The 24,808-nt window shown below is 47.6% G+C and overlaps 2 protein-coding genes across 4 annotated transcripts; one reads left to right on the top strand and one right to left on the bottom strand.

Annotated features, from left to right (window-relative positions):
• Positions 1–1,124: 1,124 nt before the first annotated feature.
• On the top strand, positions 1,125–20,760 carry CIZ1 (CDKN1A interacting zinc finger protein 1). 3 transcript variants are annotated; one of them, XM_026049368.1, is made up of 16 exons: positions 1,125–1,164; positions 3,158–3,273; positions 5,657–5,823; positions 7,015–7,150; positions 8,086–8,146; positions 10,844–10,923; positions 11,319–11,398; positions 12,420–12,602; positions 12,977–13,107; positions 13,539–13,623; positions 14,258–14,371; positions 14,704–14,880; positions 15,527–15,596; positions 16,705–16,826; positions 19,656–19,863; positions 20,593–20,760. In XM_026049368.1, exons 2-16 carry the CDS (start codon positions 3,186–3,188, stop codon positions 20,616–20,618), a joined length of 1,728 nt encoding a protein of 575 aa, XP_025905153.1. In that variant the 5' UTR covers positions 1,125–1,164; positions 3,158–3,185; the 3' UTR covers positions 20,619–20,760. The 3 variants fall into 3 exon arrangements, with proteins under 3 accessions (XP_025905153.1, XP_025905152.1, XP_025905154.1); XM_026049367.1 differs by lacking the exon at positions 20,593–20,760 and having other exon boundaries at positions 19,656–20,472; XM_026049369.1 differs by lacking the exons at positions 16,705–16,826; positions 20,593–20,760 and having other exon boundaries at positions 19,656–19,797.
• A 120-nt stretch (positions 20,761–20,880) lies between these two features.
• CUNH9orf16 (chromosome unknown C9orf16 homolog) lies at positions 20,881–23,945 on the bottom strand. The gene is made up of 2 exons (XM_026049370.1): positions 23,852–23,945; positions 20,881–21,537 (listed from the first exon to the last, which is right to left on the bottom strand). The coding sequence occupies exons 1-2, from the start codon at positions 23,943–23,945 to the stop codon at positions 21,344–21,346; spliced, it is 288 nt and encodes a 95-aa protein (XP_025905155.1). The 3' UTR covers positions 20,881–21,343.
• Between the last annotated feature and the right edge of the window lie 863 nt (positions 23,946–24,808).

Raw genomic sequence — 24,808 nt, 5'->3', positions numbered from 1 at the left:
GTAGGCTGCTTTGTTGAAAGGTATTAATGATAACCRTTTATCACCAACGGTAGCGTTCAGCTTGCAATACTTAAAAAAAAAAAATTTAAAAAAACCAATCTTGCAGCCTTTACTGATCCATGCACTCTATAATGATACAAACGGTAAGACTATTTATACAGTAATTACCTGCAGGATGGATTCTCCAGAACAGCCAACAGCTGAACTACATCTTTACCCTTGCTAGCTTTTGTATAAGAAGGTATGTCAATAACTGTGTGTATATATATTTTTTCTATACATTGCTGACATATATTGCAGACACTTAACTATTAATTTGTCATTTTCAGAAAACAGGTGCCACAGGAGAGATTTCACTGTGAAAAGTCACCAAAATCAAATAAAAAAATGAACAGATGGATCTGCTAAATCTGCTGAATAATAATAAATGTCTAGATACAATGAAGAACGATATAGTGAAGATCTGTATTGTTTTTCTTCCAGGTTCTCGCAGCAGGTTCGCCAAGGCGCGAGCACAGCACAGGGCCGGGGAGGGAGCCAGGCCAGGTTATTTTTCCCTGGGTGAGCCGGGCACCAGAGCTTCCCCTGCGGGGTTTGTTTTTATTGAAAAATAATAAATAAATAAATAAATAAACGCATCCCGCAGGCCTGCAAGGCACCATCTGCCGCCCCTGCCCGGCCCTCTCCTCCGTCCCCCCGCCGGTCCCGGGCAGATGGCGCGCGGGCCCCCTCAGGGCTGCGGCTCCCCGGGGCCGCTGCCCCCGGCGCGAAGATGGAGGCGGCGGGCGGGGAGGGAAGGGGAGGGAAACGGCGGGCGGGCGGGGAGGCCCCGCGCTTGGAGGTGGGGTTTGGGAACCTCCTCCGGCGGCTGCCGCTCGCCATGACCCCGGGGGAAAGGAGGAGCGGGAGGAGGAAGGGGGGGCTCGGCTCCGTGAATGAATGGGCGGCCGCGGCTCCCCGGCTCAATGGCTGCTAGGCTGACACGCAGCAGCCCCGCAGCCGGTGCCTCCCTCGCCCCGCCGCGGTTTGTCTGTGGCTCGCCCCGCTCGGGGCTCCCCCAGACATGTTCAACCAGCAGCAGTTCCAGCAGCAGCTGCTGCAGCTCCAGCACCTCCTCCAGCAGCAGCAGCACCACCACCACCCCTCGGCGCAGCAGGGAGGCCGGTAAGCGCCGCTACGCGAGGCCGGGGATCGCAGGCCTGGCCGCGGGGCAGCCGCTCCCGTCCGCCCTTCATCCCTCCTCGCGCCGCGGGAGGCCGGGGCCGCCGCGCCGCCCTCCCTCCCTCCGAAGGCGGCCAAGGCGACAAAGGGAGGCGGCGGCCGCCGGGCTGGGGCGGCGGCCGCGAGGGGCGCGGGATGGCGGCGGAGGCCGCGGGGGGTCGGGGGAGCAGGGCGGGAAGGGCCGGTGGCGGCCCGGGGGGCGGCGGTTGAACCGCCTCCCTGCGCCGGGAGGCCCCGCGGCCGAGGGGCGCCCCTGGGGCCGGCGAGGGGGCCTGGGCGGCGGGCGGAGAGAGGAGCAGGCGCCGCTTCGTGCCCCGGTGTCGGTGCTGAGCCCCGAGGGACGGTCGTGCCGCGGCCGCCCAGCTTCTTCGCGGCCGCTCCGTCCTTCCCGCTGGGAACGCGGCTGCTGGGTGCCGTTTTGACAACTTGTTTCTGTGGCCGCGAGACCTCCCTCGGCTGTGACAGCGGGTTACCGGGCCCCGCGCACCTAGTTGTGTGGGTAGAAAGAAACCTGACATCTGCCAGACAGAAAAGGGCAGATAAACAACATTTTCCTAACATGTAAAAGAGAGAAAACGGCTGTTCTTGTCCAAACTGCTAGTAGTGCATTGGATAGTGCACTGCTCACACCAGCCCTTCTGGGAGGTCCGAATGTTGAGGTCCCTCGGGTTTGGGTTACAGGCAGGAATATCTGATGCCGTAGTGTTTCTGTACCTAAGAAACACCACCATAAATCATCTTAACCAAGAACAGTTATTGGTGAAGTGCAACTGAAAGAAAATCCTTGAAATTATGTGTTTACCTACAGTTACTAATCTCTCCAAAGCTCTGAAAATTGAAAGCTCTAGGATGCAGATTTAAGAAGAAAGTTGTTTCCTTGTTTGTGATAATATTTATTGATTTTGTAAAAAGGATAGATTTTTGAGGTAAAAGTGGGAATGTTCCTGGCCTACTGGAAATAAAAATCTCCCTTAAATCTTCTCTCCATTTTTTCATCCTACCCTATAGGCAAAGTTGCCCTTATGCTGAAATTCTTAGTATGGGGTCAACCAAGAGGTAGAATAGCTGCATCCATGACTTGTTCTTTTTCCAGAATATATCACCTAGCTCTGGGTCTGGAATAATCTAGAGCAGCAAACGTGAAGTTTAACTGTTATAATGCTGCTGAGAGCTGCTTTTGTGGCTTTGGGGCATTTATTTATTTATTTTGGCAGCGTGGATATTTTGATCCATGTTTGTACCTTTTTACAGCCCTGGCAGATTTAGCTGTGTCAGCAGTAGTTTTTAGAGGTAGGCCTGACCTTGCTATCGCCCAAAGAAACGCGTGCCAGATCCTTCAGGCTTTTCTCTGGCGTCTGCTCCACCCTCTTTTGCACTGGAGAGTCCCTTTCAGCTCCGTTCTTCCTCCTTATGTTTTAAATATGAGGGCCTTGCTTTATTTTCCTCCCCTGTACTTGCAGTTAGGGGGCACCAGTTACAACTGTGACCTGTCTGGCTCCGTGTGGGAGTTGTCAGTTTTGGAAAATGTGCTTTAGGCTATTGAGAAAACTCCATTTTTTTAATAACTTTTTTGATGTTTCTTCGTTAAATGTAGTTGCTGATCTAGATCACTCGTTTCCAGCGCTGAGCTGCTGCATAATTCCGGAGATCTGCAGTCAGCGCCTGGGCTTTTTTTATGCTGCTTGACAGGTTTTATGTGGGCTTGGTGCTGAGGAGTTCTCTCTGACCTCAAATTCCTTGATAGACAATCTGTCAGCTTTGGAAATTCCAGGAGAGTGGAAGAAAGAGGATACAGTGCTGGTGTACGGTATCTTTTAATGCATGTATATGAGCGTTTCAGCTGCTCTTTGCTCCTTCGCTTTATACTTGTTTGGTGCTTGAAATTGAAGGATGTTTTTTATTGGATTGGTATGATTAATTCCCTCTTTTTTTCCAGGGGTTTACCGCCACCACAACAGCAACAGATGCTGAGCTTACGGGCAACGAATCAACCATCGCTCCTCAATGCCAATCCTATGCTTCAGCGGGCCTTACTCATGCAACAGATGCAAGGTACTGTCGTTATGGGAGACGCTTACTTATTGCAGCTATTTAATCACCCTTCACGGACTGAATCCGTGCTGTGGCTATTTCTTGCTGAAGCATTGCAGTCCCTGTATTTGGCAGCCTCATTTGTCTCCTCTTTTCCTCCTCAAATTTGTCCATAGTCCGCAGAGGTTCTTCGGCTGTTCAAAATCCCACGTGCCCATATGTTCCCTGTTAGCAACAGAAGCCATCAGTTTAGATACTAAATATTTGTTTTGCAAAGTCCTTCCTTTTTAGAACTGATGAGAGCAAAAGTATTTTCCCCTGAATATATCTAGAAGAAATACTTAGATTTTTGGTGTTAGTTTGACTTTTTTTTCAGGTGTGAGGGTTAAACAATTTTTTTTTTGTCTGTTACATATTCACTGATGTTCTTTGCAGAAAGAGACAGTGGTCTGTCTGAGCCTTGTAAAGTACACTGTGGTAAAAAACAGTTTGGGTTTCAATTGTCTTAAATTTTAGTTGCTTGAAATGACTCCCAGTTTGTATAGTGGATAATGTCATTGTTCTTCCATCATATTTCTACAGCAAGTTAAATTTTGCTGGATTTCATGTATTTTTTGAAACAAATTTATGAAGCTGCCATAATAGTGCGCTAGCATAAAGATATGAAGATTAAAGCTATATATATATATATTTAATTATTTTAACCCCATAGAGCTTTGCAGCAGAAAAAAAAATAGTACCTGGGATAGTTTTAATTCCCAAGGTTAGATTAATGACTAGATTTTTTTTTTGTCTTGCTTCTGAATCATGCCCAGACGTGAACACAATAGATTTATTCTGCATGTTGTTAACTTGCCTTTTGTTCTCTCTTGCCCGTTTAATGAGAGGGCTCTCTAGTGACTCCAGTGGCTCTCTATGGGTCTCTCGGGTTATAGGGAAACTGGAAGTGATTAAAGGACAAGCCACATTCTGTGTTTGTGTCAGGAAAAAGTTTGATTCCTCGTTAGTCAGTCGTATTCCTTTTGGATACCATGGATGTTAGCATAAGCTGACCTCTTCTATATTGGAAATTCTTTTATTGAGAAGTTGTATAGGAATAATTTACAAATGACCTGAGGCAAATTAGATCTGTCAGCAGAACAAAATATATTAATGACCACCTTACCACGCTCTCATTTAGTGCTGTTTCTTCCTCTTTTCACCCGTATTGTGCTACATTGAATTGTGACTTGTCCTTCAGTAATTGACATCAGCTACATGCGTAACATGTAGATAGTTATGCTGTTCACAACAGCCCTTCTTAGGGATCTGAATTTTTTGGTCTCTGAGGTTTGGGTTACATGTAAGAATATCTGATGCTGTAGTATTTCTGTACCTAAGAAACAACAACATGAATAATTGAGTGATTACACATGGCTTCAGCAGTGGAATAGGAAGAAAAAAATACTCTCAAATTGAAATTGATGTGCAGTTCTTCAGGAACCAGGAGTGGGAGACAATTTTTTGATAATTCTTGATATTTTAATACCATCACATATTTTTACAATTAGAAATTACTTGTGATAAGAAGATTGGATTGTTTTTAAACAGAAAAATGGAGGGAGTATTTCTTACTGTGTTGCAGCCTTTGCACAGTATAGTTTGTTTTTTCAAGTTTTGTATGCTGGTCTCTAAACTTCTTTGGCCTGATTTTTAACAGGTACTAACAGACAGGATTTGCACTAATTTGGCATAAATAGAAATAGGGATATGAATTCCATTCTTTCACCCCTGAAATGGGGATGGCAGGGACTGCCTTCATAAAAAATGTTACGACTTAGTTAATAGTCTGTGGATGTTGAAGAGAACTGTGCAGAAAGCAGACCATTATAATTGGAAATGGCAGCATCTCAAGTGTGAGCTGAGTCTGACATGTTGAGCTTGCATGATAGCCAGGTGGCAGAAAGGACTGTGAAATCTCGTGTTTGAAAAGTCCAGTGTTGTTTTAAATGAAATGTTGCTGGCCTGTGTTAAATAGTGTCCATGTTATGTCTTGAGCTGCCAGCTGCACGAATCTGGGGTGACTTTTTTTCCTTTTTGCAGAGAATTTTGGTAAAATGAGACCTTTTTTTGTTGCAAACACAAACACCAGTGTGCTCAGATTAAATAATTGCTCTAATGGTCTTAGTCTGCAGTGACAATCATGAATAAATAGCCCTCTGCATAATGATAGTTAGGATGACATGAGATTGCCGAAGGGGGACAAAAAGGGTAAAGCACAGGGTGCTCAGAAGTGCCCAGCAAAGCAGACTGCCCTGTGTGGAGGAGCTCTGCTCTTCTTTCCTTGCTGCTTATCTGAGTGGGAGATTTTTCTCTGTCCTTTGCACGCTGCAGGTAGTGATGTGCCATGTGTTTGCCTTTGCAGGAAACTTGCGTGGATTTAACATGACAGCTCCAGCACTGCAGCAGTTTTTTCCTCAGGCTACAAGACATTCCCTCCTGGGGCCACCTCCTGTCGGGGTCTCATTAAAGCCGACACGACTGGGCTTCCCCAGCCTGCCCTTCCAACGGCAGAACCGGAATTTTCGCAAGGTGAGGTTGTGAATTCCAGCTGTTCGGGGGTGTTATGCTCCTCTTGCAGTACTTGACTGTACTCAACGTACAGTAGTTGACTGTACTGTAGATGAGAATAGAAGAGAAAGGCTTGTAATGAAAACTACTTCAGCGCTATGCTGCTGATGTCGTCCTTCCCTAAGGTTCTTGTGGTCTGTATTTACATTTATGGCACAAAAATTTCTTGACCCTTCCCACCCAGGACTAAGAATCTCTCATTGCAGAACTGTTTAGATCTAAAATAAAAGGAACCTTTAGAAGTACCTGCTTCAAAGTAATCACAGCAGAAGAAAACTGGACTGAGTTCTTTGCTCTTTGCTTCAGAGGCTACAGTTCTGCCCCTTAGCAGCACCCACAAAGCCTCTTTCTGCCTGCGAACTGGCCTACCTGATGATGAATCCCTATTATAAGATGTTGGGATTTATCACTCCGCACTGCCATTCCCAAATGACTTGTGACCATGGACAGGTGCCTCTTTCTGTTGTTTTACCTTGTTCAGGATCAGGATCATACCTGTGCATGTAGGTGTCATGAAACTTAATTGCTGAATGCATATAACATTTTTGAGGAATCCTACTGACTGCTATTATACAGCAGCAGAATTTTGGGAGTACCAAAACTGCACCTTTTTTTTTTTTTCCCTCCTTTTTTCCTCTTTTTTAAAGCCCTCTTTTTTCCCAAATTGACTCTTCAATTAGGTGACCATCACTTCTCTCCTCTTAGATTAAGTCTTGCATGTCCAATCCCAATTCTGTCAAAAAGATGTGCTGAATAAAGTAGCCTTCCACTTTTGGACTGTCTTTTTTCCGAAGGCAAAGTTATTGGTAGTATTTATTTATGAAATGTTTCTTTCTGCCAGCCCAGGCATGTCTTGGCAGGGTCTTTCTGAAGTGACCCTACTCTCTGTAGCAGCAGAGTCTCGTACAGTTGTTATTTAAAGCATTAAGCAAATGAAATGGGTGCATGTGGCCTGGAATTTAAGTGCATTGCTCTGTTCAGCTTTGTAAATTTACTTGAAGCAAGAAAGTTCAAGGTAACCAATCCATGTCTCTCTCCCATCTTTTGTTCACCCTGTTCTGGCATATTCCAGACTAAGACACTGTGATGCTTTAGGCGGTATGTTGAGATAGAAGAAGGATAGAGCTGGTTGTGAAACTCTGTCCATTGCAGGATTTCCAGAGAATCCCTGACAGAAAACGGGAACTAGATCCAGGTTCTTCATCTCAGACACAAGGTGATGACAAAATGGAAATCCCAGAGGAGATGCAGGCAGGATCGGAGCAGAATAACTCCTCACCATCTGCAGGTGAGAGGGGGCCCGTAGTGAAACAACTGCTTCTAGGTCTGATAAAGAAACTTCTTCAGCTGTTCTTGCAGACAGGAGATGGCTTTAGTCTCACTCCCCTACCTTCTCTGTAATTGTAAATTTCTAAACGGCAGGTGGGAGCCCTCTGCTATGTGTTTCGTGTAGCTCTTTTACCTGGATTTTTTTTTAAATAATCCAGCTTCGTAACCAGCACCATAAACCACCTCTTGCATGTAAGCTTTGCACAAGTCACTTTGACAGCGAGCTCCTTTTAAAATGGGGAGAGAAAGCTGTCTTGAAATTAAAGCTTCTACTTTTCCTTACTGTGCTGAACTCAATGTGTCATGGAGTCAAATGTGCATGAAGCACAGTCAGTTGCAGTCGACATGCTAAGGATAAGATGAGTTGAAAGAGCACTTGTGTGCCCATTGCCAGAATGGAAACTGTTGGCACCAAGTCTCTTTGCAGTGTCTGATCCGATGCAGATGTGGGAATGTGATCTGTGACTGAGGAGTGTGCAGTCCAAAATGTAGGCAAATGGCGAGGCTGCAGCCAGTGAGCTGCTTGTCCATATGCTTTGGGGAGGACTGCTGGATTAATGTCACATTGACACACTACCTTGGTGTACATATTCAATGCCTGCAGTCTATGATCCTATCCTGCAGGTATAGGAGTAAGGCTACTTAAACATAAACCTAGATCTCTTCCTGGCCATGCCTTTTACAGGGACATCTGCAGTCCAACACCCTCTTAATTCAAGAAATTAATAATGATCTATCTAACCTTATCATTGTTCTTCTCAAAATCAGAATAAGCAAATGTATAGCATTATTTGCTCTTAACATTCTTCTGTTGGCATTGACCTTTAGTTAGGGAACAGGCTTAAAGTGGCATAGTCTGCTTTGCTAAGGAGATCCCCTTCTCTATTCCTGCAGAGCCAAGAACTCCAACAGAATCTGTGTTGAACGTTGAGCCTGCAGCAAAGAGATTGAAGAGGTATTTATTGAATGCAGTATTGAACAGTCGCTAGCTTTAGAACTGTTGTCTAATTTTATTTCCTAGTAATTTGGGCAGTACTGTACTACCCTGATCCCTGACATTCAAAAGGTGTTTCAGATGTTCATGGATTACTTAGAAAAATCTTGCAATGTTTGCTGGAATTTAAGGATCACTTGTTGTAAGGATCCCTCCTAATGGTAACCCTACAAGGGGAATGAAAAATAAGAGATGCATCTTGTAAGCATGAAACATAACAGTGTGGCCATGTTCTCCTGCCTGGGCTGTTGTGAGAAGTAGAGAGGTTCATTTCTGTTTTAAAACTTTTCTCCAGGTTTCTTGGCCAAACGCTAATAGGGAAGTGAGCGGGCAGGTATTGAAAGAGAAAAAGCTTTGGAATATGCAGGTTAAAGTGGCTGTGGGAGAGGGTAGTTTGTTTTCAGGGATGAGAAAGGGGAGGGAATTAACAGTCCTTAGTACTTGAGCCTGTCTCCAGGAGTGCTGGATTCTGTATCCCTCCTGCTAAGATCATGCTCGCAGTACCCCTGTATTTTGGGCACAAATAAAGGCTCTCCTGCTACCTGCGAGGCGGCAGGGCCCGTGGGGACAGCGGCGGCAGGGCCCGTGGGGACAGCGGGCGGCCGCGGTGCCCATCCTGGCACTGGCTGCTTCCCTGGTGGTGCGGCCATGGCCGAGGCTGTGTTGCCATCTAGCGGGACGGGCCCTGCTGCAAAGCACTTGGTGCCATCTGTGCGGTGCCGCAGCTCGCCCCGAACCACCACTGCTACGTGTGTGCAGTGGGAGAGGAGGAGGAGGAGGGAGGAAATGAAGATTTCTGGAGGCACCAATTTGACAACTCTCCAACATATGTTAATGCCTATGAGTCAGGACTCCCGGGTCCTCTYATCTTCCCTGGTAACAATTTGCTGTGTGGTTTCGGACAACTTGCTTCGCCTCTCTCGTCTGTAGATTAGGGATTAATGGCTAGCTTTGGGGAGGATATGTCAGGCTTACTTTGATGTTCAGATGTTACCTTGATCATGTAAAACACTAAAAATGATAAGTATTATGTGGTCAGGGAGTGTTGTGAATTACGGAGTCTGTGAATTAGCAAGAAAGTGAATATATTCAATTAAAGCCAAGTTGAATGCATCTGAGCATTTGCTTTGCTAATCTGTTTGCCAAAGCTAATTTAATTTTAATTACATTAATATTTAGCAGGGTATTAATCAAAGTCCTGTTACATACGTTGGAAAAAAAAAAAAGAATGAAGTCTGAGGAATGGCAGTTCTCCCTGCAGCCAGCCTGCTACTAGGAGAATTCTCTCCTAAGCAGCCGTTAGAGACTGCCACATTGGCTGTGTATGATATAGCTAGTATTTAATTARTATAGGTCCTTCCTTAGCTCGTTATGAACTGTTTCATTTTACTTACTGTTATGAAACTCTGAAAGGATAGTTTGCTTTTCTCTTATGGCCCTTTACAGTTGAGAATAGGTCTCCCCAATCCAAATTACATTTTTCTTTCTTGCCTCATCCTGTCATTTCCCTTTGGCCAGGAATACCAGCCTCCTTCATTTTGAGTTTTTTCCACTGCTGCCTTTTATCCTCTGTGCCATYTTTATGGCTGTTGTGGCTAGATCTCACTTCTGCACTGCCAGCCGCTGCCCCAGAGCGCTGTCCCTATATCCATGTGCAGCAAAGTGCTGAGCCTGCTGGCAGGGCTCGACAAATAAAGTTAACACCYGTCTTGTTTTCTTCTTGTTTGCACTGCCCAAACCCTGCTGCATATTTATAGCTTCGTAACCCAGTTACATTATCACTTATCAATCTGATAGGTTCTGCAGCGTGTGTGTGTCGGACCCATCGGAGTCGGCACCCGCACGGTTGCCGGTGCTGCCTGTGCTCAAGGTGCTGCTCCCTGTTGGCAGGGCGCCCATCGCCAGCAGGATACTGGCCTGCAAGGAGCTGTTCAAGCTTTGGCCAAGTGTTAGTCCCAAAGGAGAAATGAGAGATGGAGAAAGATACTGTAGAGCAGATTTTGTGCCTTCCGCAAGGCCACCATTTATTCGTACCGTCCTCTTGGGATCTCTTTTCTTCTTAGATCAGATCGGAGGTAACAAAGAAAGCAAACAAACTCATTTGATATGTATCTTGCCCAACCAAACCTGGAATGAAACATGACTGATGCAAATACAGCAGCTAGTTATGATGAAATCCCTGTAAGGCATAACTGAGAACCTGTTTGGTTCTYACAGGTCTGTTTTTATCTGTCTTCCAGCTATCCCTCCTGCATGGAGTGGCCTGCAGTAATGTCTAGGTACTGCAGTTTCTCTGCAGGTCACCAAGACAGAAATATGCTCTGAGGTCTTACTTGGAATATTTCCTGTATAAGCTTATTCCCCTTCCTCTCTCATACAAGGGAGGGCAGCGATCCAAACAAGTTCTAACATCCTTGGATGGCTTATTTGACTCCTGTTTCTGAATCTGTTCTAGAATGTCTATTCTGAATGAATTTTATTTATTTCTGTCAAAAGTGGAAGTGAAATAGCACTTCCAACAAGTTGGTGATTTTCTTTTTTTGGGAGGAGGGTGTGTGAGGGTGTGGGGGCTTAGACCACAGCCTGTCTATTCATGTGTCTTTGAACCTCCTGGTCTGTGATGTGGCAAGTAAGGTTGTTCTCTTGATACCCCTCAAGTGTGACAGAAGCTTCTACACTGGAGAATGCAGCGGGCAGCAAGGAAGCAGGAGAGTCAAGTGCACAAGTCCAAGCTGATGGTGAGTTGATGGACCCCTCGCAGTAGATGTGTGTGTGTTTCTAGGGCACTCCTTTCTGAAGCTGCACTTTGTTAACACTCGGCATCTGTAGGTGCCACAAGTTTCTTCAGAAACGTCTTCCTCCAACTGTACAGGATGGAGGAAGGAGGAGGAAATCTAGGACACGTATCCAAACATAGTGACTGAAAAGCTGTTGTTGTTGCTTGCCAAATGCAAGTGATGGGAAGAGTTTCCCTCTTTGAYTGGAGTTATTTGGGAAAAAAGCTTAGAGACTGGACTTATGGCCAAAGAGCACTGTGAGCAACACTCCCTGACTTCACTTACCTGCTGCTTTGGTTTCTATTTTTCTGGTGTTGTTTTGTTTTAAGGCAGCTAAAAGGATTTTCTGCTTCTAGGTACAGGCTGTGTGAAGGAGTACACAGCTGAAGAGCTCTCTAAAGACAGGAAATTCTCAGAGGAACCAAAGGTCCCTGAGGTGGGTAGGCACCACTCCATGCAGATGGGCAGGGACAGAACATACAACCTCCCCCTTCATTGCAGGGATCCCTTTTGACAGTGGGAGTCAGGTAGTACCCACATTTGGGGCTATTGCTTCTGCTGTAAGCAGTTGTTCATGGTAATAAGGCTTCATGTGTCTGCTGATACTGCACAGTTTGCTCGGATTTTGTACCTCTGTGAGTCAGGACCCCAGCTGCCTCTAACTGTGGAAACTGGTGTTGGCAGAGACTTAAGTAGTCATTGGGAAAGACAGAAAGCTGAGGCAAGAGAGTCACTGAAAAATACCTGTATTAAGGGCCATTAGCTAAAGGCATCTTCTCTGTCACTGAGGAGTAAACGTAAAAAAAAATCAAGTGATGGTAAAGCTGCAGCTGCAGTGGGATTTGCCATCACARCAGGCATGAGCAGACTCCTTGCTTCTGAAAAGCACTTGGGAAGAAGGAGAGAGGTGAACTCAGTAACCCGAGAGTCTTTTATACCGAATGCCTTTCCCATGCAATAAACATTACCTTGGTTCCTTTCGTTGTATAAATTATGAAAATGGAAAAAGATGTATCTGTTCTTCTGAATCAACTTGATAGTCTTCCATAATTGGATATATTTTTGGCTTAGTGATGTATTCCTTCAAATCTGCAATCCTACTCTTGTTTGATAGGTTCCATCTTCCATAGGATGTGATGTGGAATTGCTGTTAAATCTGCAGTGGAGAAGTGTGAGCTGATAACGTCTCTTACCAAGATACTGTAGATCCAGTCTCCAGAGACAGGATATTACAGTGTCTGCAGAGGCTGTAGCAACAACTGCCTGTACTAACAAGACTGGTACTAATGATGTGAGCATTGCTGATCTAGCAGTGCTTGGATTAGGCTCCTGTACACCCAAACACAAATGCATCACTTAAGGAGTAGGGAGCCTAGGTTACATTTAGAAAACAGCTCTGGTGTTTTAGTTTTTCCTGCAGAAGGATTAGACTATTTCTCGCTCTCTTCCTTTGGCAGATGTTGAGCTCTGGAGGTTCACTGAAAGTAACTATCCAGCAGAGCAGCGAGAGCAGAGCTATCAGTACGACGGCCCTGAAACCAGGGCACTGGACCTGCGAGGTGGGCGCAGCTGATCCTAGCCCTGAACCAGTCCTTAAATTCTACTGTTACATCTGCAAGACTGACTGCTGCAGTCAGCAGGTAGAAATCAACAGGTCTGGTGGGGACAGGAGGGACAAGGGAAGGAACTGTACAGCCAGCTACCATGGAGGAGAGATGCAGCAAGAGCATCTCTTCCAAGATGTTAGCAAGAGCTCGTGCTTTAGGAACAAGGAACTGTTTTTTTTTTTTTTTTTTAAAGGCTGTTGAGCAGGCAGATAAAAACCTGTTCTAAGGAGCTGGCAGGCAGCATCCTGAAGAACCAGTGTGGGTGTATCCACAGGCAGCCATGCTCTTAAGCTTTTATACCATTTCTTTGTTATACATCAGTCAAGAAAATGGAAAGCATAGTTCATACCTATTATTTTCTGTATTTTGAATTCATCTAAACAACTTTCTCCTACCCTGCCTCTCAGAATTTCCAGTCCCACATGGCTGGGATTCAGCACCAGCAGCGACTTGGGGAGATTCAGCACATGAGCAACGTGTGTTTTGTCTCGCTACTGCCCATGGTGAAGGAGCGGAAGATGCTGGCAGAGAAAGATGGGTAGGTGTTGGTGTTTTCTAGAAAACAAAATCTGAACTTGGACCTAACAAAATCTGAACACAGACGYACATAGGTTGCAAAATTCCTCACTGGGCCAGTGTTACAGATGGCAAAATACAAAATCCCTCTGGTTTCTTGGGCTTTAATCTTTTTTCGGGCAAATTTTTTAATGCTGAAGAACACTGCTGTTGACTTTGACCTGCTGTTTGTTTTTTCAGACAGTAGATGAGCTTGGAAATTTGTTTTAACTGAAGCCTTTACGTCAATATGAGTTACAGCAACTTCTATGAGGGGCAGGGAAGGGGAGAGGATAAAAAACAGTATGTGATGACAGATCTGCTTGGGAGAAAAATGCTGAGAACGTTGCAGGCTGCYGTATTCCTTGGAGAATGTAAAAAGGTGTAACTTAGATGTATCTGCTCTCACTTCAGAGAGACCCAGCAGCGATGGTGCAACACGTGTCAGATACACTTCACAGGGGATCTAATCAAACACCGCAGGACCCAGGAACACAAGGTAACAAACAGAGTATGGATTTCTTCTTTGCCCTGACCTTTCATGGAGATTGAGTAGAAGTGTCTAGCATCTCTTCCTTCACAAGGGAAAGATGAGAGGAGAGATGTACAGAAAATTCTGCCCATAATATCCTCACTGCCTGAGGGCTCTACTGTATTATCTGCTTTTTCTGAACACTGGCATTGGTTGAACTGCCAGGTGTCATGCTAAATTAATATGGCCAGAAGCACCTCTGAGTTGTGGTTCTATTTATTTTTTTTTGGAATAAATATGTTGTGACATCTTATTGTTTACCTAATCTATTGATTACCTAATCAATTATAATTGAATAGAGGAATATTTGATGGGCAGTCTGTAAATACACAAGCTAAAATTTGGACAGGATATCCTAGTTACTGGATTCTAAGGGACAAATGTGGGGATATCTTTTACAAACCCCATTTGTTTTGCCCTGCACACACATTCTCCATCTCTTTGGTATATATGAGTTAGGGATCCCTTTCTGCTTTAAAGACTTTGTGGTCTCCCTGTTCTAGGAGGGGCTCTGACCTTGTCTCAGTGAAGATGTATTTGCACGTCTCCCAAAGTGGTGCCTCTTGTGACTTACTGCATCTTCGTGTCCCTCTTTCCTCAGCTGGCCAAACGCTCACTCCGTCCTTTTTGCACTGTCTGTAGCCGCCACTTCAAGACGCCTCGCAAATTTGTGGAGCATATGAAGTCCCCTGAGCACAAACAGAAAGCCAAAGAGGTAATGCTACCTGGAGAGAGATATGAGCAGCACTGGGGRCAGCTGCAGGGCATGTTAACTTTCAGCTTCCCTGCCTATTGCACACAGAACAGGGAAAGCCTGCAAGTCTTCCAGTCCTGGTCTTCTATCTTTATTTGAACTTCCACTATCAGAACTTAAAAAAACGAAGGAAAAAAAGGGCAAGGTTTGGATGTATCTAAAAGCAAGACAATTTTATTCCTGTCTTGCAGTCTCATCTAGTCATCAAATGCAGTTTATTCAGCAACTGGTGTCTCCCTTGGTCAGGTGGAGTGTACAAATCTGGTCTGATTTCTTTTTCCTGCACCTTACAGGTGAGACTGGGAGAGAAGGAGCTGGGCAGCCCAGAGGATTCGGAAGAGTTGATCACAGTGGATGCTGTTGGCTGTTTTGAAGATGATGAGGAAGAGGAGGAGGAGGAAGAGGGAGCTGGGGAGGAGGAAGACCTTGACGTAGTGCTGACAGAGAATGAGGATTCTGTTGCCAAGCAGGTATGGCATGACAAGGGAGAAAGTCTTGTCTGAAAAGCTGCTGTGGGCTCTTGTGACTTTGTTGCTCTTGGCTGCCTGAGCTCAGGATTTCTGGTGTCCAGTTAGCTCCACGCTCTGCAGCAGGAGGATCAGGACTCTGGGGTTCTTACAAAGTACAAGTACAAAGTGCAAAAGAGAATCATACACGGTGGAAAACCCCTCCTCCATCCCATATGCTGTGCAATTTCTACTGGTGTTCTTGAACATGATCTTTACTTTCCTGATGAAGAGAAGAAGCAACTTGTTTTTTCAAGAAGACATGTTTCCAACAAAGACAACAATGTCATAGTCTCTGAGTAGCCCAACATGTCCCAAGCAGACGTGTGTGGAGATTTATCTCCGCAAGTATTTTTTTCCCCATGGGGAGCAGTTATCAAGAGGAGGTCCATGGTGGAGGTGCTTCATGGTTGGAGTGCTGAGGGCATTTTAACCTTTGTAATGAATTGGTCTCCTACATTTTTTTTTTATTTATTATTTGGCCCTAACCATATTCTTCTCAGGTTCATGAATCCCCTTTTTGTTCCTAGGTTTACCAGTAAAAAGCCTAAAGGCTCAGAAAAGGAATTAGTATAAGGGCACTAGGCACTAACCTTCTTTTGCTTTCCAGACTGGGCTGAAAGAAGTGACTTTGGAAGATTTTGAAGGAAGTGAGAAGTACTGTCCAGACACAGCCTATGGTAAGCAAGCTCAGTTAAGCACTAAGGCTCACTGAGCCTTGTCTGGTCGTGTACCACAGCTATAAGAGAGAATGATATCTAATTAATGCTGTAATGAGTTCTTAAACTGTACTGCTCCAGCATCTGCATCAGACTGGTGCAGGTCACTGCTACCTGGAGAAAGGGCCAAACACTGCTCTCTTACTCAGTGATAAACAAAAGAATATGACTGATGTTTGTCAGCTACCTTTTGCCTTTTAGGAAGAAAGAGTGAGAGCCAGTTATTTTAGCAAGGTAGGCAACAGAACAAGTAGGGCAGAAGTACTGGAGAAAGTAGGTAGCAAATAAAGGATGCTCTGGAAAGAGGATGGAGCCTGAGAGCATGTTGATCAGAACATTTTCCAGCAGAAATGCAGCATGTATAGAGATACTGAGCAGTACTGACAGTATCGAGCGCTCTGCCAGAGCCCAAACTGTGCATGTTTCCTCTGCTTCAGAACCCCCACGCTCTACCTAGTGGCGATTCAGACACATTTCTGCACTGGTGGGCAGTGCTGCCTCCACATGTCTGTCTCCAGTCCCCACCATGAACACAGTTCTGACTTCAAACCTCTAATGGCCACTCGTGTTGTGAGGAGGGCAGCTCTGCAGAGGTAGTTTGGTGCCCAAGGAGAGCTCTGTTTACACCGATTTTCCACATCGCTGTAACCTTCCACTATCATGTGGCAGATGGAATAATGATTCATGCTGTGAATGTTCTCTGCGTGTTCCTCTTGCGCGCCTGCTGTCTTCTGCTTGGTTTGATCCCATTACATTAGATCACATGTTCTCTGTAGTTTTCCATTGTATTCTTTTTCTTTTTCCCACTTTTTTTCCCCTTCTTTTTCCTTAATGATCTGTGTAGTTTCTTTGCTCTGGTAGCCAGATTTCTCTCTGAATATCAACCCCACAGACATTCTGTGGTAAGATGCGATATTCAGCAAGTCATCTTGCAAATCCCTGATTAACAGAAGCAAAGCCTTCCATTTTTTTATTCCCTGCATCTTTGATTTCCCTTTTAACATGCCTTCATTATTTTTGAGTTCCATTCAATGTGATCTGTGATTTCCCTTCCCCTCCCGTTTCGCAGGCCTGGATTTTCTGGTCCCCGTCGCAGGTTACCTCTGCAGGCTGTGTCACAAATTCTACCATAGCGACTCTGCTGCCCGGCTCGCACACTGCAAGTCCCTGATGCATTTTGAGAACTTTCAGGTTAGACCCTTTGGCGATTGCATGGCCTGGCATTTGTTACCTCTGTGCGTGTCTCTTCAGTGACTCCTCCACGTTAGCTGTCTTGTCTCCAGTTCATTTCCATCATCCTTGATGTCCATCATGCCACAGCTTTCCTGATGTGCTCTGTGCTTGTCTCCATCACCCCTGTAGATTGAAAACCAGTCCAATCCTGCTTCCCAGCTACTGCTACTGTCATCTTGTTGCCCATTTCTAGCTGGAAATCTTTCTCAGAGTGTCTGCTCTGTTTGCTGAACCTGTGGAGTCTCTCATTCAAGTCTAGGCATCTTCTTTTCTGATAGACAGATTGCAGATGGGTTAAAATGGGGAAGGAATTAGACAAAAAGAGGCTATTCAAGAAAGCTGGTACATATACATTTTTTTTCATGTGATGCTACAGTGACTGCAGAAACAGCTCCTTAAATCAGAATTGCTGGTGTGATTCATCCACTAAGGGGCCAGGTAATATCAGATATACATCTTAAAAATCTGGAAGTAAACATTACAGCACTACTTAGACAACGGCAATTACAAGCCAAGTGCTGGTGAGGGTCCGTTTGGGCTCCAAGGTCCAGCCAGCAGCAGAAAGTCATTCGGTCAGTGTGCTACCTTTCCCAGGCACTGTTTAGCACAAAGCGTGGCCAACTAATGCTGTTCCTTTGCTTTACTGGCTCCATGTGAAGATGTAGGAATGTCCCTACGGCCCCCTTGCTGCTTTCCTATCTAGGAATTTTCTCTACTGGGCAGGTCTGGAATCTACCTCCATCCTTGTGTCCTTCTCGACTTGCAGTAGGTGAGGGGCTGGGTTAGTGCCTTGTAGGGGCTATGCAGGACTTGAACTGTCTCTACTGTCTCCCTTCGGTGCCCACTGCTTGGGTGGGCGAGTGATATTCCCTGACTCTGTTAAGGAGGGAGGTTCCCACTGTCACCTTGTCCTCTGCTTGCACTCAAAATCTGCCCAGCAGAATGAGCAGATACTTTCAATCTTTCTCTTTCAGTCTTTTGCTTTTCTGCTGGCCTTCACCTAGGTTAACTGCTCCCGAGCTGCTGTCGCTGCCTACAGCAAAGGCTGGTGCAGAAAGGGGCTTTGGAAGCTTGGAGCTGGGGATTTGGAATGGCAAGTAGCTGGAGAAGACTGCAGCTGTTCTTGGGGTTGCTCATCCTCTCCCACTCCCGCTACCCACTTTTGGAACAAAACTTTCTTGCCCTATTTTAGAACAGCTTGGTGTGAAACTGCAGCAGCAATGTGTATGCCTCCCTTCTGGCTGATTTAGAGCTGAAATCAGGCACCCTTCAAATGGATTTGTAGGGACCTGGAAGGACAAGAGCCAACCCTAAATATCTCCAGACAAATAACAATTCATCTTGGCTGCCTCGAGGCCTTGGGGTTGTCATCGTCAAGAGTTAAATCCCTTCTACTTTTTGAGGTTAAAAGCATTTTTTCTCATCAGGTTAAATCACCAGTGAAGGGTTTTCAAATTGTCTGCTTGTGAGGCAGTTCACAGCATCACTCTGGAAACAATCCAGCACGTTTGTGCCAAGCTAAGGCTGCGTTCAGAGTTATGACTCAAGTGGTCTCGCTCCAGTGTGCGATGGTATCCAGCCTCTCACTCTACCCTCAACTCTAGGGAACAACATCTGGGTGTTATTTTCCGCCTCCTCTGAAATGAACCTGTAGCAATTCTGGGCAAACTTCTAAAAGTGAAACTGAATGTTGCAAACAGAAGTATCCCGTGTAATAAAAGTATGGTCAGGGCCACGGCTACCATTTGGGTAATTAAAAGTGAGGGATATAACACCCTGCCCATGAAAAGCATCCTATCCCTTAAGGTCAGGGACAGAAAAGCCTGCAGTGATAAACTGAATTAAAACATAAAGCTGTCTGTCTGAAGCACCTTAATACAACACTGGACTGCAGTGACACTGCTTAGACTGTGGGGAAAGCTGGTGCACACCAAAGAATTTCTTCTAAATGTTGGGTCTAGTTGAAAATGAGTCTGGGCCTGGAGGACTGGCTCTTTGCATGTCGGATGCCGGGCAGAGCTGGTGCTTTCCTGAAATGTAGTCCAGAGGGAGTGGCCGTGTTTATGTCTTTCCAGACCTCTGCCAGTTTCCTGTGGTCACTAGTTAACTGACTCATTTTATTGATGTTTAACTGCAGTCTAGAGAAAAACTCAGTGCCTTGTAGCAAGATATTCTTCATATCTTAATATTCCCATCAGCTGCCTCACTGAAGGGCTCCCCGATCCTGGTGCACAGAGCAGTGCAGTGGCACAGATTGTATCAGCAAACTGAAAAATCCTAAGTTTCCAATTTAAATCTTGCTGTGGTGGTCAAAGAGTAAATCATTTCTCTCTAGCCAAGGACAGCCCATAGCCCCTTGTGTCAAGAGTACATGTCCAGAGCTGAATCCTGGCAGTAGCTGGAGCAAGAGCTCTCACTTTTTTGACTGTTATAGCTGCAAAGTCCCTGACTGAGATGAACAGTTGTCAAAATAAGGTGGTGGGGTTTTTTTTGTTTTTTTTGTTTTTTTTTTTTTTGGTCTTAGGAAGCACATGTCACGCACTTGCTCAGCATTAAGCGAGAGTTCAATTTTTAATATCACCACTTTTCCTCGCAGGAGCTAACCCTTCTCTGCTCAAAAGGCTCAGCAGCCAGGCCAGGAGAGCTGCCGAGGCAGTTTGCACCCTACAGATCCTAGCTGTCACTCACTGCTGTCTCTGTACAGGTGTTCCTGGACCAGCTGCTACTTGCTGCAGTGCCAGTAATGGGCTGGGCTCAGCGCTCACGGTGCTTTATTTATGTTTGCAGAGATACAAGGCAGCGAGGCATCATGCCACAGCTGCCTACTCCGGGGCTCCTCTGCATTCCCAGGGTTCCAGCTCCCAAGTGCTGGATGATCAGAAAAAGCCTCCTGCTGCAGCTGTCGATGCCAGCAAGATGAACACAGACCGTGGGATAGGCGAGGAAGGCACAGAGCTGGCTGCAGAGCAAGAAGCGGCTCCGTGGTCTCCGGAGGGTAAGGATGAGCTGGCCACCTCTGTAGCAGAGGACCAAATCCTAGCCAGCGAGACTGATGACATGTGTGGAGTGCCGGTTGTGGAAGAAGGAAATCTCCAGGAGGAGAACAAGTCCACTACCACTAGTGCCGATTTCTTGCCCTTGGAAGAGAGCAGCACCGCAGGGGAGTTGTTGGGACATGCTGGGTGTGAGGAGGAAGGCGGCCACAGAGCCAGGCAAGGCAGAGGAACAGGCAACTGCCAGGATGTGGGGAGCGCAGCAGGGTTAGAGCGGAACGAGGCAGCGTGCGCAGGCCGGGAGGAAGAGGCTGAGCCTTCCTCCCTCACCAGAGGGGAGGCAGCCGCTCTCACCTCTGCTGGGTGCAGGCGCTCCGCTAGGCGCAAGCCCAGATAGAGTGGCCTTAAAGGGAGAGCCCTTCACACATGATATTTGCTGGAAATGTTTATTTTCGGAGTCTTTTAATAGAGCAAAAACCTTCAACTTTACTGCTGTTTTTATTTTAAGAATAAAATAAGCCTGGCTTTAGCGTGTCTAATAGGGGATGGTGTTGATTTTTGCTTGTATGGGTGGGATACRGTAGGACTGTGGAAGGACTGAAGATTGTGTTATTGAATCTGAAAGATTCAATAGGTGATGTGATCTTCATAGAGACAAGGTTCAGAAGTTACATGTATATAGCCTGTCTTTTTCCCCCCCTCCTTAAGAATCCTCTGTTTCCTTTTTCCAGGCAGAAGGGTAGCTCAGCTCTTGTAGATGTCCCATTCTGCACCTCAGACCAGCTTTCTTTCAAGGGTTGCACACTCCTGGACAAGAACTGTGTGCTGAGCTGGGCAAGGATATGTATCTTGATCATCTGTTAACAGCACAAAACTTAAAAAAAAAAAAAAAAAAAAAAGAATGTTTCATAGTGGAGACTTTAGGAGCAAATTTTGTTTCAAACTTTTTAATAATTTTTTTTTTTTATAAATAACTTTAACTTCCCAAAAAACTCTTTTTAACTGTACAAAAGTAGAACAATGTAATAAGACTCACTTTACCACGTTGGCCCTAGGCCCTCTTGACAAATTCAGAAGGTTTCAGACTATAGAGCTCCCAATGCACAGGGCTGGTCCCAGCCTGGGGCAGGCAGGCCCCTTCTTACTCCAACTATCATATATGGAGACCCAACCACTCTGAGACCTTAATGGAGCTTAAGGAGGTAGGTAACTGCCCCTGAGGACAACCAAAACCCCTCACACTGGTGCCTTGTCTCAGCTGCTTGGAAGGGGATAGAAGAGCCTGGTCTGAGATGTCTGCCAATGCTTCTTACACCACAACTAACGTGAATCTTGCAGAACAGAGAGGTGAAGGGCAGAACGTAACCCCAGGAAGGGACACGCAACAGGCAGGAGATACTCTTCTAGTCAAGCTTTACATTAGACCAGCAACCACTAACTGTCCCCCGAGTGATCCCAAGTGACAAGTGGGTGGCTAGGCTGCTAGATAGACGGCTCTGAGCCCTGCACCTCGTCCCCCGTGTTCTGCTGCTCGCTCTGCTGCTGGAACTCCAGGCGGGTCTGGCGGTTGGACTCCAGCAGCTCCTTCAAGCAGGCGTGCAGATAATCGTTCTTCTCCTCCAGGTGATCCAAGCAAGAGTTGATCTGGTCTAGCATGGAGTTTATTGCTGCGTATTCTAAAGGGAAGGGAAATGAGAGACTGAAGAATGTAAGTACTGTGACTGCAGCCAGCTAAGGCAGCAAGAGCAAAACACGTCTACGGCGTTTGGGTCATGCCTTAACCTGCCACAGGTTGGCTGAAGTAAAATGCAACCAAATCCTGCCTGAATTGTGCTCATTGATCACAAGACCACAGGGAAAGTGGGGCTGGTAACAGGATCTAAGGCACAAAACCTGGGCACGTGGAACGCAGTCCGGCCACCAACAAGCCTTTGCTCTCTTGCACAAATAGCTGGTCCCAGGCTCAGGGTTAGTGCACAGATCTGCACAGCAACAGAAATAAATCCCAAGGACATGTCTGCCTTTTTAGCAGCCTTAGAGATCATCCTCCTTTAGGAGGCTGCCAGCGTTTTGGCAGCAGATCAGAGAGTTTACATTCTGCAAAGCCTCTAGGCTCAGATGCTTCTCACAAGGGCCTGGTTTTGGTAAGACAGGCAGGAGAGCCGCTACTGTGGCACAAGGTGGGATGAGACCGAAAGATGCTGAGCAGCTACTCCAGTCTCCACTGTGAAATAACTGAAACACCCAGTCCAACCACAGCACTGTCATGCACCATTAAGATTTCAGGTTAAAACCAGAAGAAATTTATGCAAAATGATCCTGCTAACTTTTTGCAACCTTAGAGATGAATCTGATAGTGAAACAGAGCAGGTTCCCTAGTTATTTAAACTTATTCTTTCTTATTTAAAGTGTTTAAGTGCAAAACTGTTAGCCTTGATGCAATGGCATTTCACAGCAATGCGTATTACTTCTGTTCATCAGATAAAGGGAGCAGTGTTGCTGAGATAAAACACTTGCTTTTGGATTACTCCAAGCAACACTCATGCAATCTTAGAGAAAAACAAAAAGCCACGCTGGAAAACCAGACAAGATAAAACCCCTGCTGACAAGTTACTTACAAGTTAACTTACAAGATAAGTTCCTAAGTTACTTAGGAACTGGAAATCTGGCAAGAGCTGAAACCTCATAGGGGTCACAGGAGACGTGGGCAGAGCCGGTCCCTGGTTTGCTCTGAGGACGCGCGGGCTGGGCGCGACGGAGGGGCTCAGATCTGTGGGGCCCATGGGCTGCAGCAGAGGAAAGAGGGCAAGAGGGGCTCGCGGCGCCACGCTTGGCGCTGCCCCTTCTCTGCCAGGCTCCTCGGGGCGGCCGGGAGCCTTGGTGCCAAGCGCAACGTGCGTGCGGAGCCGGGAAGGCTGCTCCGAGCTAGCGGAGAACCTGGAGAAAGGCAGGAGGGACGGCTCGGAGCAGCCTCCGGGGAGCTCCCAGGGCCAGGGCTGAGCGATTCCAAATATCTGCGAGCACCTCYGCAAAGCGCCCACCACCCCTCGCACGTGCCAGACCCTCAGAACGACCCCAGGGACGTTATCATTTTGTAACCCGTGTCACACCAAGCCCATCCACAACGACTTCAGCTCTGAAGTAGACACGTATTGGGGTGGATAAGAGGGCCTGGCAGGATTTTACCAGGCATGATTTGCCTGTGGTGAATAATCACTTGTCTGTGCAGCTCTGCCACTTCCAAAAGCAGCTCTTCCAGGAACCGAGCCTGGAACAGGTCAAGGAGAGGGTAAGCAGTAGAGCTGGATGCTCTTCTAGGGAATCACTTCCATAGTTTACAGTAAAACTGCCTTTAAAAGAACTGTAAATACCTAAGCAGTACAGTAATTTGCGTTACCAATAGCTGAGGATGAATTTCAGTGCAAGAGAATTGTCTTCCTTCTCTTAGGCTACTCTGACGGAGCCATTCAGGGCAGTGCTGGTAAGAGGGACCCACAGGAGCCCATCCAAGCTCTGCTCTTTTCTCATTCTTGCCCACCTGGGCAGGGCAGAGGCACAGATTTCATACCCAGGCACTGCAGAAGCGCCCGAAAGTGGAACGTGCCAAGTACTGTGCCAAGTACGGTGCCAAGCTGAGCACATCAAACAGCAACCTCACAGCTGCTTCAACCAGACCTACCCATGCGCAGATCTCCTATGGGTTCAAAGTCTGAATATCCCTTTTCTTTGGTCGGTGTTGCCCAAACACTAAATAAAGCACTGAATAAACTTCTTTTACAGTGGAAAAAAAAATTAAATAAAGTGACATGTGAGAGCTGCCATGGCGCCAGGGAGGGGGCTTCTCCTCCGTGTGCGGGGCTGCCGAGGGCACCAGGGAGCCCCCGCCGAGAACCGCTAACGCCCCCGGCGGCAGCCACAACCCCAGGAGAAGGCGTCGCCTCCCGCGGCGGGGCCGCGCAGGGCGGCCCGGCCCCCGCGGCCGCCACGCACCTTCCTCCCCGAAGCTGTCGTCACCGTCGCTGTCGTCGCCGTCCCGCCCGGCGGCGCCCACCGCCATGTGCGGCTCCCCGTTCGGCCCCGACATGGCGCCGCGCTGCGCTGCGCGGCCGGGCGGCGCGCGGGGAACGCGCGGGGACGCGCTGAGCGCGGCGCCGGCCAATGGGAGAGCTCGGCGCCGCCGCGCGTCACGCGGCGCGGCGGTAAATCCCGTGGTTAGGGACCGCGCGCGTGGCGGGCGGGCGTGACAGGAGCGGCGCGGCCGCCGTTCCCGCGGTGTTTTCCCCCGAGCGAAGCTGTCTCTTGGCTCGCTCCGCCCCGCGATCTCCCGCACAGCGGCGGCACCACCGCTGKGTGACCCCCAAGGTGACCTTTCCCGCCCCTCGCTTTCTCCCCCGTGAGGCGCCTGCGGGCCGGGCCTCGAGGTCACATTGAAACGCCTCCTCCGAGCACGAGCGCCGCTCTGCCCGCCCTCGGGGAGCGCTGCGCGGGACGGATATAGCTCGCCATTAGCGCGCTCGCTTGAGCGCTGCTCCTGAGGCGAGCGCGTCCCGCGGGCGCCGGAGCTAAGCGGGTTTCGGGGGCGAAGCCGAGCGGCCGTGTCCCCGTTTCCCGCCGCAGCCCGTTCCCGCGGTGTCCTCGGCGCGGCCGGGCAGCGCTGCGGAGCGTCCCTGCCTCACGCCCCGCACAGACGAAGCAGCCGTTAACCTGCGGGGCGCGTCAGACGCCTAAACGTTGCCTTGGCCCCCTGAGCAGCTCCCTACCCCCTTCCCCCGCCGCGCGTGCGGGTTTCGCAGCGCGAGAGCCGTTTTGCTGCGCTCCTTTCCCCACGCGAGGCCGCTGCGGCCATTTTGCGGGGCGGGATGGCCGCACCCCACCCCCCGCCACGCTCGCGCGGCCCCTTTAGGCTCCCCCCTCTCCCGCCGCCGGGACCGCCCGCTCCGCTCCGGG

Source organism: Nothoprocta perdicaria, unplaced genomic scaffold (assembly GCF_003342845.1).
Source record: "Nothoprocta perdicaria isolate Ctin4 unplaced genomic scaffold, notPer1 scaffold_6, whole genome shotgun sequence".
NCBI lineage: Eukaryota > Metazoa > Chordata > Aves > Tinamiformes > Tinamidae > Nothoprocta > Nothoprocta perdicaria.
The sequence above is the reverse complement of the archived record's forward strand: the minus strand, read 5'-3'. Positions and strand labels throughout refer to the sequence as shown.

Excerpts from the sequence above, each read along its gene's own strand:
- CIZ1 (XM_026049367.1), top strand. The coding sequence starts at position 3,186 with ATGCTGAGCTTACGGGCAACGAATCAACCATCGCTCCTCAATGCCAAT. Across the intron at positions 13,624-14,257 it reads GCAGGACCCAGGAACACAAG|CTGGCCAAACGCTCACTCCG; the intron begins GTAACAAACAGA and ends CTCTTTCCTCAG. Across the intron at positions 14,372-14,703 it reads ACAAACAGAAAGCCAAAGAG|GTGAGACTGGGAGAGAAGGA; the intron begins GTAATGCTACCT and ends TGCACCTTACAG.
- CUNH9orf16 (XM_026049370.1), bottom strand. The coding sequence starts at position 23,945 with ATGTCGGGGCCGAACGGGGAGCCGCACATGGCGGTGGGCGCCGCCGGG. Across the intron at positions 21,538-23,851 it reads CGACAGCTTCGGGGAGGAAG|AATACGCAGCAATAAACTCC; the intron begins GTGCGTGGCGGC and ends CCTTCCCTTTAG.